Source organism: Lacerta agilis, chromosome 5 (genome assembly GCF_009819535.1).
Source record: "Lacerta agilis isolate rLacAgi1 chromosome 5, rLacAgi1.pri, whole genome shotgun sequence".
NCBI classification, from domain to species: Eukaryota; Metazoa; Chordata; class Lepidosauria; order Squamata; family Lacertidae; genus Lacerta; species Lacerta agilis.
In genome coordinates this window covers 6,047,071-6,061,974 of record NC_046316.1, presented here as the reverse complement: position 1 = coordinate 6,061,974, position 14,904 = coordinate 6,047,071, and the positions used below count along the sequence as shown (strand labels likewise).

General features: G+C 45.0%; 1 protein-coding gene across 1 annotated transcript in view; it reads left to right on the top strand.

The window, feature by feature from the left end:
• The window catches only part of SEMA3D (semaphorin 3D), a 203,712-nt gene that overhangs the window by 97,967 nt on the left and 90,841 nt on the right, over positions 1–14,904 (top strand). Inside the window, exon 7 of the mRNA XM_033148347.1 lies at positions 7,594–7,722. Coding sequence (XP_033004238.1) covers positions 7,594–7,722 — 129 coding nt within the window. The remainder of the gene's footprint in view (positions 1–7,593; positions 7,723–14,904) is intronic.

Sequence of the window (14,904 nt, the reverse complement as noted above, 5' to 3'; positions counted from 1 at the left end):
AAATTGCAGGAAGGAAGGGAGTCGCTGCACTCTGTTCCTGCTTGTGGGTTTCCCATGGGCACCTGGTTGGCAATGGTGAGAACACGATGCTGGACTAGATAAGCCACTGGCCTGATCCAGCAGGCCCTTTATTGTTTTTGTTTTTTAAAAATTTTTGGTGAAAAATACTAGGTAGAATTAAAAGGATAATTCCTTGGATGATTAAGATCCAGGTTTGGGGGCAACTGCTCTTTGGTGAGAGAACCCTGGCAGAGATTTGAAATCACAAAATATGCAGCAAAATACAATGTTTGAATATATGCTGTTAGACCTTTGAAATATAAGTTGCTCACCTCTTCCCTTAGCATAGAAAAATGCCACGTGTTTGGTAAGTTACAAACTCTTCAAAGCTCAGATTCATGTGCTTTTTCACACAGCGTTCAGAAAAGACGGGCAGTAAAACGTACGTTCCAAAGTAGTGAGAGCTTTTTAATTATTTGTATAGAAATAGAAAAATGGCTTACTTAAGCCGTGCACTCCAGCTTAGACCTCCTTACTGGTAGGGTTCACATGGTGGAGTGGGAGAACCAAGAGTTTGGTAACCCTTCCTCCCAAGGTAAGGGACCTAGCCTGGCAGGACAGCTTACTCTATGGTCTTAACCCCTTACACATTAATTAGAGTTAAGCATGTTGGTTATATGAGCCTGGATATCCCACACTCTTCTATGGTTATTATGAGCTGCTTCCAGTCAACTCTGAGCTAGAGCAATACTATGCAGCTTCATATGGAACATTAATCCAATTTATTTGAAGTGGAAAAAAGTAAAAGGTAAAGGACCCCTGGATGGTTAAGTCCAGTCAATGGGGTGCGGTGCTCATCTTGCTTCAGGTCAAGGGAGCTGGTTTTTGTCTTCAGACAGCTTTTCTAGGTCATGTGGCCAGCATGACTAAAATGCTTCTGGAGAACCAGAGCAGCACACATAAACGTCGTTTACTTTGCCAACGCAGCGGTACCTATTTATCTACTTGCACTTTTTGGCCGGGATTCGAACCACTGACCTTCTGATCGGCAAGCCGAAGAGGCTGACCGTGACAGAAGCCAGAGTGCATGGAAATGCTGTTTACCTTCCCACCAGAGTGGTACCTGTTTATCTACTTGCACTGGTGTGCTTTCCAACTTCTAGGTTGGCTGAAGCTGGGACAGAGCAATATGAGCTCACCCCGTCTTGGGGATTTGAACCACCAACCTTCCGATTGGCAAGCCCAAGAGGCTCAGTGGTTTAGACCACAGCACCACCTCCCGTCCCATGTATTTGAATGTATTTTAAGTACATGCCTGTCATAATCAACATAGCCAGTTTTTCCAAGCTCCTTGATTTATGTCATATTTCTGTATGCATTCCTCTCTTGGCTTCAGTGTGGAGAAGCCATTTCCTCATCACTTTCCAGGCACAGGCCAGGCTGTAAAGCTCCATTTCTGAGTGCTCTTTTCCGCCTCCAGAGCAGTCTCCATGAAAACCCGCTCTTTAAAGCTGAACTGGAGCAAACACCAATCCAGGGAAAACCAGAATGGTCATTGGTTGCACTCCAGCTTTAAAGAGAGGGTTTTCATGGGGAAAGTTCCAGAGCAAAAAAATTGTGGAATGAAGGATTAGGCCAGAAAATCATTTTTTTTTTCCTGAGAAATTTCAACACAACCCTGTTTACAAAAATGGCTGCTAACCCAGCCCCACTTACCTGGAAGTAACGAAGTCACTGAAAGGAATAGGACCTACTTCTGAGTAGACATGATTAAGCTTGCACTGTAAGACACAACATGAATGTGCAATATCGCTGGGTCTTCTTCCTGCCTTTGAATCGTAGCTTTGAGTAGAGTCGGATACTTGCTGTCATGCACTGTAAGAGTAATTCCTCTATTTCTGCATGTACTTTGGCTATCTTTGTCCCAGTTATTGTTTCCAAGCACCTCCACATTTTCATTACTTGTCCATCAAGTTGTATGCCTTACAGAAGATAAGAGAGATCCACCCTGGCATTCTTACTTGTGCCAAAAGAGAAGTTCCTTTGAAGGATTGGTCACAGTGTATTTATAAAAAGAATATGACTAATGTTCATCCTTTATTCTCGGATAACGAGATTGATGATTTCTATTGCCTGACCCTGCTGAGGTCCCAGACTTCCATTATTTAAAAAACAGCAACAATAGGACTTGTCTGTCTTGGAATGTCTTACCTCTTTTAAATGGCCCTAAAGCATTCTTTAAAGACAGCTTGGAAAATCCCCCTAGTCTCCCTTTTCTTTGAAACAAAGGCAATGATTTATTATAGAATTAAGCAATGTTCTAAGAAGCATTGCTGCACCTTTGAAAGGTCACAAGGAGAGGATGCATCAATAGCTGAGTTGGTGGTACCATAATACATCTAACAATGAATCTGTTCTACGACCCAAGTCCACTTTTAGGATGTGTCCAAGTGTCCAGAGCTCAAATTGCAAACCCTGTGGCCAGAGACTTTAAAGGGAGGTGGGTTTTTAAGGACACCTACCAACCAAGGCAAGATTTAAGCGAAGGGAGGTGGAGCCAGATGGAAACTGGCAGTTTAGGGAACTGAAACAACTATGTCAGGCACCCCATGAGCCACACCCTGGGATCCTATATCAGTACAAATCTACATCTCAGTTACAGCAGAGAAGGGATTCTAACAAAACATGAAAAATAGGCAGGAGGAATGCTCAACAACCTAGTCAAGGACAACCATTAACACAGATATTTTACAGGTGAGAATCACTGCAGTTGAGAGATGAACCATTTCCCCAAAGGAAGCCAAGAGAATCATCATCATCATCATCATCAGTCTTAATTTGCGGCAGCGCTCTTAAACATAAGTTGCGGCAGCGCTCTTAAACATAAAGTTCCATTTTAGAGCAGGGGAACATCGAGGCTCAGATATATGCAACTTGTCCATTGATCAGTCAATTAAACATAGGCATGAGAATGTATCTTAAAAAGCAGAGACATCACCTTGCCGACAAAGGTCCATATAGTTAAAGGTCCGTATAGTTAAAGCTATGGTTTTCCCAGTAGTAATGTATGGAAGTGAGAGCTGGACCATAAAGAAGGCTGATCGCCGAAGAATTGATGCTTTTGAATTATGGTGCTGGAGGAGACTCTTGAGAGTCCCATGGACTGCAAGAAGATCAAACCTATCCATTCTTAAAGAAATCAGCCCTGAGTGCTCACTAGAAGGACAGATCCTGAAGTTGAGGCTCCAGTACTTTGGCCACCTCATGAGAAGAGAAGACTCCCTGGAAAAGACCCTGATGTTGGGAAAGATGGAGGGCACAAGGAGAAGGGGATGACAGAGGATGAGATGGTTGGACAGTGTTCTCGAAGCGACTGGCATGAGTTTGGCCAAACTGTGGGAGGCAGTGGAGGATAGGGGTGCCTGGCGTGCTCTGGTCCATGGGGTCACGAAGAGTCGGACACGACTGAATGACTGAACAACAACAACATGAGAACGTAAGAGCCCTGTTGAATCAGATCTAAGGCCCATTTTCCATAGCATCCGGTTTGCATAGGACCCTACCAGATGCGGATGGAAAGACCGGAAGCAGAACTTGAAGGCAACATCATTCTTCCTCATTGGAATTCCTGGCACTGTGATGTTTTTGTTACTGGATAATTAGGATCCAGAAATCCTGTATGATCTTCTGTCCACCTTCTGCCCACAGCCATGGTAAGGCTTTAGAGTCCCTTTCAGGTCAGATGAGAATTGCGGTGGAACATCCGCCCCCTCTCCCTTGATTGGCAGGCGATCTGAGCACTTTGGGGTTGGCCAGGGAAACTGACAGCTTTCGGTTCAGGCTTCCGCTCAGGAGCCATTGAAAGTCCCCTGCTTCTGTGCCATCAGCAAAGGGTGGAAAACAGTACCCATTCTGTGCCAGGATTCGAGTGCAGAATCATCATATCCTAGGCCAGCTGAAGTCAAAAGCTCTCTGCATGGCAACTGTTTTATGATTGTGCAGTGGCTCATGGTGTGGTTTGCTCCGCTTTCTCCACATCGCCACAAACATTTGGAAAGGCCGGCTCTCGTGCTTTAGATGGAATTGGTACAGCAGCTTTCTGCCACCACTTTGACTTGGAGCAACTTAAAGCAGACTCCGATGTGACAGTGCCAAAGAGCTAAGGCAGCCTTTAATCTCCAGCTCTTTGTATGTGGGAAAGCTTACCGCAGGAGTGGCATGAACGAGACAGGCTCCTGGGAAAATACATTGTGTGGAGGCAGGGCCCAGGATGAAGGGGCTGGTTCCCGTGTTTGCTGTCTTCATTCATCATGCCCTCTTCTGAGGCACACGCATGGACACAGCTTGCAAGGGCCAGATTCAAAGGGGAAGAGGGGTGGATTCTCATGTGCAAGGATCCCCACCCTTTCTGGAGATCTGAAGGATGGAGAACACAGCGAGACAGTCCCCTTCTTAGAGACTTCGTGGAAAAAGATGGAATCCCAAGGAACAGTGGCTGTATCAACAGAAATGTAGTGTTTCAATCAAGGGAAGTAATATTCTGCCTTGGTCAGACCACGCCTGTTCTGGGCGCCACAAGGATGTTGACAAGCTGGAACATGTGCAAAGGAGGGCAACCAAGATAACCAAGGGTCTGGAAACCAAGCCTTATGAAGAATGATTGGGAGTGTTTAGCCTGGAAGAGAGGACACTGAGAGGAGATATGATGATAGGCATCTTCAAATATCTCAGTGGCTGTCACGTGGAAGAGGGAGTAAGCTTGTTTTCTCCTGCTATGGAGGGTAGGACTCAAACCAAAGGCTCAAGTTACAAGAAAGGAGATTCCAGCAAACATCAGGAAGAACTTTCTGCCAGCAACAAACTCCCTCGGGAGGTTGTGGACTCTCCTTCCTTGGAGGTTCGTAAGCGGAGGCTGGGTGGCCACCTGTCATGACTGCTTTAGCTGAGATTCCAGCATTGCATGGGGTTGGAGTCCCAGCTCTACAAGTCTATGATTCTATGACAAACTGTATCTCCTCAAATTCCATCTTCTATATAACTATTAGTGGTACCATCAGGTTTTTCCCGATGAACATGGTGGATGTGACAGCAGGACTGTAGAAATGGCTTCCAGCTGTTGCTGCTTGTATATGTTTATCTGTGAAATCTGCGGCTAGAGAGGGTCTTCTTCCTGCTTCCTACACACACACACACACACAGAGAGAGAGAGAGAGAGAGAGAGAGAGAGAGAGAGAGAGAGAGAGAGAGAGAGGTTTCTCTCTTAATGAAACTCTTTCGGCTTTCCTTGGAGTTCCCTCAGCTGTTTTACCTGACACTGAAGTTTGGCAGCAACGGGGCCTGGGAATCCTTTGGAAGAATCACACGGAGAAAAGTTGATGTGCGCGCCAACATTTGAAAGGGAAGGACACTGTAATGATGCAAAATGGAAATAAATCTGGAAATGACTTAAATAAACATTATCCTTTTTTCTTTTTTCTTTTTGAAAACCCGCTCGATGAAGTGCACCCAAACAACTTAACTGATGCACGCAAGCACACCGCTTCTTACATATGCCACTGTTATTTCGCATGTTCTCTGTCTTCTAACAATCCACAATCTCCATGCTCTTCATAGGAGCTAACAGGCATGCAGGAGATCAAAGAACAAGCCAAGTGCTGAAAAGTCCTTGTCACCAGAGGTTAAAGTAAGATGGGCTGTTTCTTTTAACCCTTTTATCAGTCACTGAGCATGTCTGTCAGTTAGCAGACATTAATTACACCATTCATGCTTCATTACGACTCCTACCTTTCAGAATGTGTTGTGATCACTGCACAAAGGACTTGTGTCATCTGAAAAATGGGGAATTTTTTAAAAAAATCTCTTCTGTTTGTTAATAATAATATGCAGACTGTATACACATAAACATACTTTGTTTTATCGAATTTCTGTTAGATGTAATACTAAAACCATGACTGATGCTGAAAACAGCCTGTGGTGATCTCTCTCCCCCTCTTCCATTCTATACTATCTGGAAAAATTTGCCTTGTGCTCTGAATTCTTCCTCCCCTCTCCATATCATTGCCTGCCAGTGACAGAGAAGGGTACAGAACCGGATAAGTTTTGCTAAATGTTGCATGGGGGCAGGGAGATAAAATGCACAGCTAGTGCTTTGTATGTCAGCCACATGTTTACAATCACATCTGGTTTGGCCCTAAGTCAAGGATTTGGACATTTTCACACTAGATTTTTTTTAAAAGTGTTTTGAAGTTGTTCATACGGAAGTTGGTAAGCTCAGGTGTCCACAGATGTCAAACGGCGTTGGAATAATTTGAAAGCAATCGGGTCAACTGGATATGGAATAATAAGCAGAGACAGAGGATTTGCTTGGTAGGAATACTGCAGTGCAAATCATGTTTTGGATAGTGTAACAAGCTCACAGCTATTGAATGGAGGGCTGCCTGTCTTTCTGTCATTGATGCAATAATTAAACAGCTTACAAGTCTTCTGCTTTAAAGTGCTGCTCCTGGTTTTCAGTATCAGCTGATGCAAGTGAATTTGTAGACGGATTTGGAATGCTGTCTGAACCGAACCTCTGGGTACAGAAATGCCATTGTTCCCTTGATGTCTGATGTGCCCTTGATTTCTGAGTGCCGTTGCTTATGTAAACAAAACAGCACCACACACGTGAGCAAAGCACCCACAGGTTAAGTGGAGCCCTGAGATTTGCAGAAGCATGTAAATCTATTATTTTTATTTTTAAGTGTATTAAGTGGAAGAAACTCCCGAAACATCCCAATTGTGTGATCCGAGTGTACTTAGCTGCCACAGAGTGCACAGTGTGGCTGGTTTTTTTGGGGGGGGCTGTGGGGGCGCAAAGCAGACTGGAATGGAGAAGGGGCATCGCTGACTGAATGGCACTTCTACATTTTGTTGCAGCTCCCACTTGCTCCTCTGAATTTCAAATGCTGGGGACCTACGACGGGAGGCCATCCCCTCCATTCTCCAGCTGTGAGCATTTGGCTGCCCACTGGAATGCTGGAGTAACTGAGCAATGTAGACAGTGTTTTTTTTTTAATGGAAGTAAAGTTTTTGGCTCCAGGGAGGAGAAAAAACAACAACATTTGAAATGGTTCTGAGATCACAGGCCTACAGGTGAAACTCGAAAAATTAGAATATCGTGGAAAGGTTCATTTTTTTCAGTAATTCAACTTAAAAGGTGAAACTAATATATGAGATAGACTCATGACATGCAAAGCGAGATATGTCAAGCCTTTATTTGTTATAATTGTGATGATTATGGTGTACAGTTGATGAGAACCCCAAATTAACAATTTCAACTTTGGGGTTTTCATCAGCTGCACGCCATAATCATCACAATTATAACAAATAAAGGCTTGACATATCTCGCTTTGCATGTCATGAGTCTATCTCATATATTAAACTCCAGTAGCTAATGAAAACAATTGCTTACATAAATGGACTTTTCCACGATATTCTAATTTTTCGAGTTTCACCTGTATATGAATCTTTTGAGATTGTCTACAAAATAAGAGCAACCACTGTCTGTATGCCTTAATCCTAAGCAATGTGTTTCTGTTTGTTTTCCATTTGTAGATGAATACCTGTATTCTGGAACGGCCTCTGATTTCCTCGGCAAAGACACTGCTTTAACACGTTCTCTGGGTTCTTCACAAGATCACCATTACATCCGGACTGATATTTCAGAACATTACTGGCTCAGTGGTAAGAGAACTAAGCATGTGTCACTAGGGAACACATAGTCTCTGCTTATGAGCCCAGAAACCTGTTTTACTGCACAGTCTAGTAGTCACCTATACAACTGCAGACACAGACATCCTGACATATTTAATTCTGTTGGGTTCAAATCTTCAACCCAACCCTCTGCAGGTGCTCTGATGAACACCTGGAACTTCTGTACAGGGCAGTTCCATGTTTGGAATAGATAAGTGTATATGTGTAACTCTTTGTGCCACTACAGCCAACAAATTACCATTGAAATTTACATCTCTAGCTCTGCAGAATATTTAACTTATATGCAGAATTCATCATGCGAAAGGCTGGACTGGATGAATCCCAAGCCGGAATTAAGATTGCCGGAAGAAATAATCAACAACCTCAGATCTGCTGATGACACAACCTTGATGGCAGAAAGTGAGGAGGAATTAAAGAACCTCTTAATGAGGGTGAAAGAGGAGAGTGCAAAATATAGTCTGAAGCTCAACATCCAAAAAACTAAGATCATGGCCACTGGTCCCATTACCTCCTGGCAAATAGAAGGGGAAGAAATGGAGGCAGTGAGAGATTTTACTTTCTTGGGCTCCATGATCACTGCAGATGGTGACAGCAGTCACGAAATTAGAAGACGCCTGCTTCTTGGGAGAAAAGCAATGACAAACCTAGACAGCATCTTAAAAAACAGAGACATAATCTTGCAGACAAAGGTCCGTGTAGTTAAAGCTATGGTTTTCCCAGTAGTAATGTATGGAAGTGAGAGCTGGACCATAAAGAAGACTGATCGCCAAAGAATTGATGCTTTTGAATTATGGTGCTGGAGGAGACTCTTGAGAGTCCCATGGACTGCAAGAAGATCAAACCTATCCATTCTTAAGGAAATCAGCTCTGAGTGCTCACTGGAAGGACAGATCCTGAAGTTGAGGCTCCTTTACTTTGGCCACCTCATGAGAAGAGAAGACGCCCTAGAAAAGACCCTGATGTTGGGAAAGATGGAGGGCACAAGGAGAAGGGGACGACAGAGGATGAGATGGTTGGACAGTGTTCTCGAAGCTACTAACATGAGTTTGGCCAAACTGCGAGAGGCAGTGAAGGATAGGCGTGCCTGGCGTGCTCTAGTCCATGGGGTCACGAAGAGTCTGACACGACTGAATGACTGAACAACAACAAAGCTCTGCAGAAATATCAGGAAGCCATAAAATCCTGGCCTAAGAGCACAGCTTGGAATGTGAAGCCCACACTTCATTAGGTATCCTTGATCAAAGGCAGATTTGATGCTCAGTTGATACAGCAGCCCTGGCATCTCCAGGAAGGGCTGGGAGTATTCCCTTCCTGGAACCCTGGAGAACGGTTGTTAGTCACTGGTTGCACAATTGCTGAGCAACATGGAGCGATGGTCTGCCTCAAAATAAGGCAGCGTCCTATGTTCCAGTTTTGCCTAGGCAGGCCGGCACCCTAGGAAAACAGAACGTGCAGCAAAGTTAGACATGTGTGTTCTAATCTGGAGTTACCTTTTGCAAATAGACCTGGCTACAGGTGCAATCACACAGGCTTCCAGATGGGGGCTCCACACCAGCAGGTGGGGCTGCTTGGCTGTACTTCTCTGTTCTTACACCCAACCATTCCTCCTCAATTTTTGCATTCTGGGTATGCAGGCAGATGTTTTATACCCGCACATCTAATTGAAACGAAAACAAGCAAACGAAAACAGAAACTGCAATAGCAAACTCTACCGTCCTCAATTATCATGCCTCACAATGGGCGAAATGGAAGCTTGTGTTGTTGTTTGGGGTGGGGTTTTGCAATTTCGATTTGCTATTTTTATTTTATTTTTTAAATGTTAATCCTGAAGTCTTCAGCAAGAGTGGTATTTATTTGCCTTGCTTGTATAAGGCTTCTGCAAAAATGACAACGAGGTTCTTCGCAATATCTGTGAAGTAGTAGCAGCAGTAGCATTTTTGTCATTTTTTAAAATGTATGTAATATAGGAGAGCAATAATGTTGCTCCCTTCTGCCCTTCCTGCAGGAGCCCAGCAGGGCTTTGAGTAAAGTGGTTGATCTGGCTTCACTTTCTACCGGCACTCCCCACCCAATTTAGGATTGCAGGCTTCATGCATGTCTTTTAAACAGCTATTTGTAGATCAAAACCAGTTATCTGTATCTCTCTGAAACACTGAGGTTGAGATCCAATCTCCTTAGATAGGAACATCTTTCTTTTGGACCATGTCAGGAAACCCCCCTCTCCGCGGCTGGTATGGTCGCGGGAGTGTTTGCAGTATAGAGAACCCCCTACCGGTAAGCTGTTTACCAGCTCGTCCTCCCCATCCTCCGCCGGAAGCAACCAGTCCTCCAGTGGGGAGGGGGAGTCAGAGGCAGGAAGGCGGTGCAGGGGCTCTGAGAGGATCGCGGAGCCTCAGCGCCGAGGGGAAAGCGGGGAACGGGGTCAGGTTCCCACGCTCCGAGGGCGCAGGCCGGAAGGACGTGGAAGGGGGAGGCGGGGGTTCAGAATCCCGCGCCTCTTTTGCTGGACAAAGAACCAGAAGGGGTCATTCCTGGACTCTGCGGAGGAATGAGATGGACGTTTGATCTTTTGCTCCACTGTATATAGCTGTGCACAATAAAGAACTTAGTTTTAGAAGTTCTGTGTTTGGAGCTTTACTCATGAGCAACCACTAAACGTCCTTACAGACCATAAAGGTACATTTCATGCTTGCAAAAAATCAGTTTAAATACCACTAAGGGCAACATTAAAAGAGCTTCCTAAATGGAAGTACAGTGGTGCCTCTGGTTATGTACTTAATTCGTTCCGGAGGTCCGTTCTTAACCTGAAACTGTTCTTAACCTGAAGCACCACTTTAGCTAATGGGGCCTCCCGCTGCCGCTGCGCCACCAGAGCACGATTTCTGTTCTTATCCTGAAGCAAAGTTCTTAAACTGAAGCGTTATTTCTGGGGTAGCGGAGTATGTAACCTGAAGCGTCTGTAACCCGAGGTACCACTGTACTGCTTTTCCTTTCCTAATAAGATAATTTTTAAACACTTTAAAAAAATCACCACACACACACGCGCGCACACACACACACACACTCGAGCAATACCCCAAACCACAGACACAGATTTAAAGACACATTTTATACGCAGTCCGTCAACCGGATATTTAAATGTGTTTCTTTTGGCCATTAATTGTCTCTTCCATGGAGGACCTGGCTTCCCATAATTCAGGGTTACTGTGCGGTTGTGATGGATGACTTGCAAAGCAAAGATCTCCTGACCAAAAGGACATGGTGGCTTCCCAGCAATGCACAGAAGGGCCATTGTATGCCTTGCAGCCTTTGGCAAGACAATGCCCTGCTTTTTGAATTCTCAAGCCCTGGCAACCTTCATTGCATTTCTAGGCACTGATCTTGTATCCTATGCCCTCTTTAATGGCAAGATATGAAGCCGCCCCTGGAGGTGTCTCATCTTTTTGTCACTGAACTCTCTTCCTGCACAAATCTGATAGAAATCAATGGAAGTGGCTCTGAGTGGAGGAGCTCTATGCAAGCAAGTGAAGAGAAATGGGAATTGGGAGCACCTTTGGAGCTTCTGGGGAAAGGTAGCAGAAGAAGAAGAAGTGTTTGGATTTGATATCCCACTTTTCACTACCCGAAGGAGTCTCAAAGCGGCTAACATTCCTCCTTCCCCTTCCTCCCCCACAACAAACACTCTGTGAGGTGAGTGGGGCTGAGAGACTTCAGAGAAGTGTGACTAGCCCAAGGTCACCCAGCAGCTGCATGTGGAGGAGTGGAGACACGAACCCGGTTCCCCAGATTACGAGACTACCACTCTTAACCACTACACCACATTCAAGGCAAGACCATCTGTATCTCTGCCCTGGAATGAACAAAGAATCAGGGAAGAGGTTAAGGACAAACTTCGAGGGCACAGGGAAGCATCATAGAAACAACGAAATGGAGCAACTGAAAAAAACGTCCCCTCCCCAGACTCCCTCTGTTTCACGGTGGTGCCAGAGTTGTTGGTGGATCCTGTGGTCTAAACCACTGAGTCTCTTGGGCTTGCTGATAGGAAGGTCAGCGGTTCAAGACTCCGTAATGGAGTGAACTCCCATTGCTCTGTCCCAGCTGCTGCCAACCTAGCAGTTCGAAAGCATGGCAGTGCAAGTAGATAAATAGGTACCGCTATGGTGGGAAGGTCCCATGGACTTCAAGAAGATCAAACCTATCCATTTTGAAGGAAATCAGCCCTCAGTGCTCACTGGAAGGACAGATCCTGAAGCTGAGGCTCCACTACTTTGGCCACCTCGTGAGAAGAGAAGACTCCCTGGAAAAGACCCTGATACTGGGAAAGATGGAGGGCACAAGGAGAAGGAGACGACAGAAGGCGAGATGGTTGGACGGTGTTCTCGAGGCTACCAACATGAGTCTGACCAAACTGTGGGAGGCAGTGAAAGACAGGCATGCCTGGTGTGCTCTGGTCCATGGGGTCACGAAGAGTCGGACACGACTGAACAACAACAACATGGTGGGAAGGTAAACAGCGTTTCCGTGTGCTCTGGTTTCTGTCACGGTGTCCTGTTGCACCAGAAGCGGTTTGGTCATGCTGGCCACATGACCAGGAAAGCTGCCTGTGGCCAAACACCGGCTCCCTTGGCCTGAAAGCGATTTGAGTGCCATAACCCCACAGTTACCTTTGGCTGAACTTAACCGTCCAGGGGTCCTTTACCTTTTTACCTTTACTGTGGCTGGTGCACAGTCTAGAGCAAATATAGGTGGGTAGCCGTGTTGGTCTGCCATAGTCAAAACAAAATCAAAAATTCTTTCCAGTAGCACCTTAGAGACCAACTGAGTTTGTTCCTGGTATGAGCTTTCGTGTGCACATCTGAAGAAGTGTGCATGCACACGAAAGCTCATACCAGGAACAAACTCAGTTGGTCTCTAAGGTGCTACTGGAAAGAATTTTTGATTTTGTTTTGACTAGAGCAAATATAGTTGTGGCTCAGATGCTGTTGCAAAGCTGTTCCCCTTGACTGCCTCTTGGATCACACCAAGACCATGGAGAGGGGGACGTCACTTCAGAAGTCCCTTCGGAGGGGAAGCACTAGCAGGGGAACTGTTACATTATGTAATAGGTATTTCTCTTTGGCCGTTGGGAATGCGGAGAAGTTCCCTGGCTTCACCATTTAGATTTTTTGAACATGGACCTTTGGGGCAGAGCAGGTACTTTCATGCATTGTCATTTAGCTGCTTGCTGTTTGTGGTTTCGGCACAGGAAGGCTGCATGAGAAGCCTGGCCTTGGCTCTGATAGAGTTCTCGATCCTGTTGGACTGCCTGGTTGTGGCCACGTCTCTCTGGGTCACCCTATCGAGCTGAGGCAGACATCCATGTATTTGCACAGATGTAGGAGCCAGGTTCCATGATCACTGCAGATGGTGACAGCAGTCACGAAATTAGAAGACGCCTGCTTCTTGAGAGAAAAGCAATGACAAACCTAGACAGCATCTTAAAAAGTAAAGACATCACCTTGCCGACAAAGGTCCGTATAGTTAAAGCTATGGTCTTCCCAGTAGTAATGTACGGAAGTGAGAGCTGGACCATCAAGAAGTCTGATCACCGAAGAATGGATGCTTTTGAATTATGGTGCTGGAGGAGACTCTTGAGAGTCCCATGGACTGCAAGAAGATAAAACCTATCCATTCTCAAGGAAATTAGCCCTGAGTGCTCACTGGAAGGACAGATCCTGAAGTTGAGGCTCCAGTACTTTGGCCACCTCATGAGAAGAGAAGACTCCCTGGAAAAGACCCTGATGTTGGGAAAGATGGAGGGCACAAGGAGAAGGGGACGACAGAGGATGAGATGGTTGGACAGTGTTCTCGAAGCTACTAACATGAGTTTGGCCAAACTGCGGGAGGCAGTGAAGAATAGGCATGCCTGGCGTGCTCTGGTCCATGGGGTCACGAAGAGTCGGACACAGCTGAACGACTGAACAACAACAACAGGAGCCAGCCACTGAGGAACCGCACTGCAAAGGGAACCATATTAATTGGCTCCGATTGCATTTGAAAGGAACACATTGGCTTAGAGAAAGATTGGGGAACCAGCTGGACATTGTTAGAGCTCCTTTATCCCTGACCATTGTCCCTACTGGACGGGGCTGATTGGAGTTGGAATCCAACATCAGGCAAAGGGCAGCAGGTTTCCACTCTTGGCTTCAATTCCAAAACATTCGTATGGTGCCATGAAGACTTTTCACAGAATAAATGAATGTTTTGTTTCTTCAAAAAGATGAGGATGGTCTATGTGGTGGCAGTGGGAATCATATTTCATCCCTCGTAACAACCCAGTGAGGTAGGTTAGTCAAAGGAATAGGATCTCATCCAAGGATCTTACCCATTGAACTTCACAGCTGAGTCCAATTACTTTTTCTTTTTTAAAGGATTTTAAATTTGAACCCAGGTCTCAGTCTCTAAGCACACTGGACTATTCTATTCTGTTCTGTTCTGTGTCTGTTAGTGTGTCTGAAATCTGACATAATGTCTTAAGTTGAATGCTTTTAGAATTTGTGTTATTCTGTTAAAGTTCAAGAGATTCCCAAAATTGCTTTCTCAATGTAATCATGTTTCACTCTAACAAAAAGGCCACTATTAAAATTGACGTAAAGTTTGTATTTTCTGGGTGTTCTGGTGTCAAGAAATTGGCTGATGATATTATTACAATTAAAGAAAACACAGACACATAAATACACACACACACACACACACACGAAAGATTAAACCACCCATTCCTGTTTTGGCCTCCCATGAAAAATGGTGCACACTTAAGTAATTGAGCAATTAGTATTAAATTGCTTATAGGAATGAGACGTACTTTCCCCTTTTCAACTATAGTCTGTTCTATCAGCTGAATAATTCACTTCACTGCAAGGAAATGTCTGCAGCTTAGTGGTAGAGAACAAAAACTCCCAAGTTTATTGAACCGGCATTTCCAATTAAAAGGATCCTAAGTAACAGGCAATAGGTCAGAGATTTCTGCCAGAGGTGACCTTGCTGAGCAATGATCTGAATCAGCAGAGGGGAATTTCTTAGGGCAAGAACTTCTTGCTTATAGTGGCAGATCTCAGAAGGACCAGTCCTTTCCCAGGCTCTTAAAAGATGCTCAGGCCCTGTTATTTTATTTAT